Source organism: Emys orbicularis, chromosome 12, assembly GCF_028017835.1.
Source record: "Emys orbicularis isolate rEmyOrb1 chromosome 12, rEmyOrb1.hap1, whole genome shotgun sequence".
Taxonomy (NCBI): Eukaryota; Metazoa; Chordata; order Testudines; family Emydidae; genus Emys; species Emys orbicularis.
Window position 1 is genome coordinate 45,254,234 of NC_088694.1, and position 5,993 is coordinate 45,260,226.

Below are 5,993 nucleotides of genomic sequence, written 5' to 3' on the forward strand. Positions count from 1 at the left end.
GGTTTGGTTGAAAACCGAGAAATTTCAGCTGAAAACAAGAGTTGTGTTTGGACTGAAAATGTTTGGTTTTCAGATTTTCCAGTTAAGAGGTTTTTGTTTGTTTGTTTGTTTGTTTGTTATTTGGCTAGTTATGGGGTTTTTGCAAGCAAAAAAGGGACAAGATTTCTACGTTTTTTGTCATTCAGAATTTTGCATGTCAATATGGCTTGATAAAATTATAAATGCTGAGTTTCATGCCATTTTAAATTTAGAGATTTTAGCTGAGATTTTCAAAAGTGCCTTGGTGATATGGATACTCAAATCCCATTAAATCTAATAGGAATTGGGGGCCCATTCTCCTAGGCAGCTTGGAAAACCTCAACCTTTAAGTATCAAAGGTTTGCACTGTACTTTTAGGATTGCTGCTTTAATATATGTTAGTAGAGACCTGGTCCTAAATATTCCAACCACCCTTGTGGCTTGCACATCCGGAATTGAACAGGGGGTTTTGAGGGCTAAATATATGAACCAGTACAGAATGAGATAAACAGCCAAACCTTTGTAAGTGTTGGCTGTAAAAGTCATATCCTCTATGGATCAGCATGGGGCTTGGGGGTTAGGGACAGGGGCTGGTAACATACACTCATGAGTGGGTCATACCAACACTTATACATATGAGTAACTTTTCTCAGGTACATAGGGTATTGAAAGTGTTTGTAAGCCTGAGTCCATAGGCTATAAAGAATCTCTGCAGAGATAAAGATAGATGATGATGATGATGATGATGATGATGATGATGATGATGATGATGAGAACTTAAGAGCACCTTGACATTTAAATTGAGATCCACAAATTCATTACATGAGCTCTAAAAGTGTTTGTGATTTTGGTCAGTCTGAGTTTCCACCTTCCTATGACTAAATAAAGTCACAAATACTGAGTTTCCTGGGGGTTTAAATGTACAGATTTTAGCTGGGATTTTTAGAGACACCCACTGTATGTTCATATCTCCCGGGAAACTTTGAAAATATGAGCCTTTAAATAACTCGATAATGCCAAAAGTTTGTGGAAGTAATGCTGTGCACGCTTCATAGAGCCTGGGACAAGGAGTCAGAAAACCTGGGTTCCTTTTCTAGTGCTACCACTGATTTCTGGCAATGTCACTTCCCTGTTATGTGCCTCAGTTTCCACTCCCACCTTTAATCCATTTAGATTGTGCTCTCAGCATAGCAGGGTCTATTTCTTACTATGTGCATGCACAGGTCATAGCACAATGGGGCCCTGGTCTCAGCTGAGATCTCTTGGCATTAAACCAATAATAACAGAAATGTAAAAAACAAACTGACATAACAATACTTTGCCTTTGATCAGTGGACATGGGTAGTATGAGAGATTCAAAGTCCTTTAAAGGATGGGATGTCCATTCCCCTTCCTTCTAATGGAAATGAGGCATCTAAATCCCTTGTGCAACTCTGAAAAACTCAACCTGAATGTTGTGAACAGATAATCCTCCCACACACACACACAAAACTGGGATTGGGTCAGCTGACATGCATTGCTCCCATAATTTCAAAATGTTTCATTTCAATTTTGACCTTTTTTATTTTTTACTAGAAGTTAAAATAAATTTCAACATGAAATGCAAAAATGCAAATTTGAATGCAAAAATAATTGGAAGATTTTCATTTAGAAAATGTTGAGACAGGGTGTTTGGACAAGCTCAATCATTTTGGATTCCCAACACAAGAAAATGTGTCAAAACTTTCTCTTCTGAAAGAACAGTGTCAGTGCTGATAAACTGGCATTTTCCACTGGAAAACAAAAGTGTTAAAAAAAGAGTCTTGACTATCTCTATATCTAACAATAAATAAAATGGCTGATTTTTTTTTTCAAAAGAACGAAAGGGAGGACGGTGTTCAAATCCCACATGGGAACCCCTGCCGTTGTCATTGCCACCATCAGCTAAAATGTCAAGGGAGGTTTCCCGTTCTTCCACAAAGAATAAATAAGGAATTAGGAGAGATGCTGACATTCAATAGATGGATAGAAGGCAAAATGAATGCAGCTGGGTATCTTATTGAAAGATCTCACCTGAACATAGGCGCCGACTCCATGTGTGCTCCTCCAGCCCCGGAGGACGCCGGCATCCATCCATCACAATGATGATGAGGAGGATGGAAGATAGATGGCAAAACTCATATCCTGGTGTCAATACTAAGAGTGAAGAGTTCACATCAGAGATTTTGGCTGGTAATACCTCCTCCTTAAAGGTAAACCAATTTACAGATTTATGGAATTTAAGGGCAGAAAGAACCATTATGGTCATCTAGTCTGACCTCCTGCATAATACAGACAAGATAATTTCAGCCAGTGATTCTTGCATAGAATAATAACTGCTGGTTGAAATTAGGGCATACCTTTAAGAAACATATTCAGTCATGACTTTTATAACTTTAAGTGACAGAGACTATATCACATCCCTTTGTAAGTAGTTCCACAGTTTTCTATCCTCTTTGGGGAAGATAAAAGATTTGATAGATCATCTTGCTGAATCCTTTGTTTCTACTGCAACATTTGCCCCTCTAAGTTGAAAAACACTATAGACTCTGATTCAGGAAGGTACTTAAACATATGCATAACTTTAAGCTTGTGAGCAATCCCATGTAAGTTAATCAGACTGCTCCTGTGCTAAACACTAAGTGCAAGTTGAGTATCTTCTTGAATTGGGGTCATAATGCTTTAGACAGAGAGAAGATATACTCTGTTTTAGACGTTTCCTTCACCAGGGAGTAGCAGATGTATATATAACACACTGGATTGATTTAGAGTCAGTATTAGCCAGAGGGAAAGTAGAAGGAGTTTCAGAGAAATGTCTTCCTCCATTCATTGATTATTAAACATTGGTTTGGAACTGAATTCCACTGAATGTTTGAAGACAGGATGAAGAAAGAGTCAGAGGTTAGAAAGCTGGGTAGAAAAGGAGAAAACTAAATTCAGCCTGGGAAGATGCAGCTAATTCAGAGAGGGAAAGCCAATATGAACACGTACTGAATCAGAGGGCAAAACCTGGAAAGCTGTAATAATTTGAAAGCTATCTATCTATGTTCATTTGCCTCTGTATACTTCACTTCCAACAATTACTCTCTGCTCATTCATCTTGAGTGTGTGTCACTCTGTCTCTCTCTGTCAGTCTACCTATCCATTCTTCTGTCCATCAATCTCAATCTATGTTTGTCTGACTTTCCATTCTTTGATTCAAACAATCTCTCTCTCTCTCACATGATCATTGCTGTGCTGTCTGAGTTCCTCATCAAAGGACAAAAAAGTGGACATGCATTTTCAATGTAATAGAGTTACCAATAAAGCCAGGAAAGGTTTTTGTAGAGACACGGAGCCATCATATGATTGCCATTAGGAGAGATCTGAGTGAAAACTCCACAAGAAAAAAAAAAAAAAAGCAGGGAGGTCTCACTTAGGTGGAGGGCAGGGATAGCTCAGGGGTTTGAGCAGTAGCCTCCTCAACCCAGGGTTGTGAGTTTAATACTTGAGGGGGCCATTTAGGGATCTGGGGCAAAAATCTGCCTGGGGATTGGCCCTGATTTGGGCAGGGGGTTGACTAGATGACCTTCTGAGGTCCCTTCCAATCCTGATATTCTATGAGAAATAAAAGTTGGAACACATGTAAACAAATTTTGTATAAAACTGATCTCCTTGCAATACTAGTTAGTACTAAGCATACTATAAAGTTTCTTTTCTTCCCCCAGCTTCACTTCCAGGTCCATGCAGAAGATGGAAATCAAACATCCATCACAAAATTCATCCTGCTAGGATTCGGGGATCTCCCTGAACTACAGATTCTTCTTTTCATGCTGTTCCTAGTGATCTACTTCATGACCATGGCTGGGAACATTCTCATCATTGTTCTAATTGTGGCTGATCAACACCTGCACACCCCCATGTACTTCTTCCTGGGGAACCTGTCCTGCTTGGAGATCTGCTACAGCTCCACCATCCTGCCCAGGCTGCTGGCCAGTCTCCTGACAGGGGACAGAACCATTTCTGTTAGCGGCTGCATCATGCAATTTAACTGGTTCAGCTCCCTGGCAGCTGTAGAATGTGCTCTCCTAGCAGTGATGTCTTATGATCGGTACTTAGCAATATGTAAACCTCTGCACTATGCAATGCAGATGAATGGCAGCTTGTGCCTCCAGATGGCATCTTTGTCTTGGATTAGTGGCTTCCTGGCTAGCACTGTCACGACATCTTTGTTAGCACAGTTCACTTTCTGCGGACCAAATGAAATTAATCATTTCTTCTGTGATTTCACCCCTTTGATCAAACTCTCCTGCAGTGACACCAGCCGGATGGAACTCGTGACCTTCATACTTTCCTCCATCTTCACCCTTCCCGCATTCCTATTAACTGTGACATCCTACATTTCTATTATCGCCTCCATCCTGAGAATCCCTTCCACCATGGGGAGACAAAAGGCCTTTTCCACCTGCTCCTCTCACCTCATTGTGGTGACAATTTTCTATGGGACCCTAATGATTGTCTACATGCTACCAGATAGTGCTACAGTGGAAAACCTGAACAAAATGTTCTCTGTCTTCTACACAGTCCTGACTCCCATGGTAAACCCGCTCATCTACAGCCTGAGAAACAAGGAGGTGAACAGGGCCCTGAGGAAAGCTCTTGTGAAATATGTGCCTTTCCCACAAAAATCAGTAAAGGCAAACTCAATTTGCTAAGGTTAGTATGAAATGGAGGTACATAAGAATGGCCATACTGGGTCAGACCCAAGGTCCATCTAACCCAGTATCCTGTCTTCTGACAGTGGCCAATGCCAGGTGCCCCAGAGGGAATGAACAGAACAGGTAATCATTAAGTGATCCACCTGTTGTGTTGCCCATTCCCAGCTTCTGGCAAACAGAGGCTAGGGACACCATTCCTGCCCCATCAGAGCTTAGCATACTGTGCCCCATCCCTTAACACCCACCCCTCTGGTAAATTATAGTTCATGTGTGTGGTCCTTAGTTATATGTGTTTTTTCCTATGAAAGTAGTAAAAAAAATCATTTTCTGCAAAAAAATATCATGACATTTTTAATATTTTTTCAAAGAAAATCACATTTAAAGGATTCTTAAAATGTTTGTTATCCACTGTTTAGTAAATAAAAAAATAATAGCCATTTCAATATGTTCAACAAAATGAAAAAAAAATGGATTGAAAAAATTCTACAAAAACTATTGAAATAAACTTGTTTGTAACCCCTTGAAATGAAAATATTCCCAATTTTTTTATTTTGTCTTAACACAACATTTTCTCTAAATGGTGCAAATTCATCAGGCAAGAAAACCTTGTTCTCACTATGTCTTTGGGTCAGGAAATCACTCTTTTCCTTTAGCAATTTACCTTTCAGGTCAGTTCTAATACAGTGAAGAATTATCTATCTTTCTATTGATTTTAAGGGCAAATGGGGCCATTATGATCATCTAGTCCTCCTACTATACGGAATATAATTTCTCTCAGTACTTCCTACATTCAGTCTTGCTTTAAAGACTTTAGGTGATGGAAATCCATCAAATCCCTGGATAAGTAGTTCCAATTCTTACTTAATCTCACTGTTGAAGATATATTACTTATTTACAGTTTGAATTTCTCTATCCTAAGCGTCCATTCATTGGATCTTTTGACACATTGTGTGCAAGATTAGCCATTTAATCAATGTATCTATCTGTCTGACAAAGCTGGTTGATTTTTTCCCCAATATGGAAAATTAGCACCAGTAAATTTTGACTTTAAATTTTTTTTAAAGGGCAAAAAAAAAACTACTGAGAAGTGAAAATATTTCAGCCTTAAAACAAAACATTTTTTTTATATTTTCTGATGAAAATTTAATTTTCTGTGAAAAATTTAGTTTTAGCCAAAACTCCAATTTTCCATTTTTTTGAAAAGATCTATCTATCTATCAAATAAAATTGTGCAATGCTGATTCAACAGTAATATATAGA

General features: G+C 38.8%; 1 protein-coding gene across 1 annotated transcript; it reads left to right on the forward strand.

Moving 5' to 3' along the window:
* Window positions 1–2,138: 2,138 nt before the first annotated feature.
* On the forward strand, window positions 2,139–4,730 carry LOC135886310 (olfactory receptor 11A1-like). Its single transcript, XM_065414119.1, has 2 exons — window positions 2,139–2,249; window positions 3,744–4,730. Exons 1-2 carry the CDS (start codon window positions 2,139–2,141, stop codon window positions 4,728–4,730), a joined length of 1,098 nt encoding a protein of 365 aa, XP_065270191.1.
* Window positions 4,731–5,993: the final 1,263 nt, after the last annotated feature.

Bases quoted from the DNA above. Each gene is read 5' to 3' on its own strand.
- LOC135886310 (XM_065414119.1), top strand. From the start codon at position 2,139: ATGATGATGAGGAGGATGGAAGATAGATGGCAAAACTCATATCCTGGT. The intron at 2,250-3,743 runs GTAAACCAATTT...TTCTTCCCCCAG, and splicing joins GTAATACCTCCTCCTTAAAG to CTTCACTTCCAGGTCCATGC.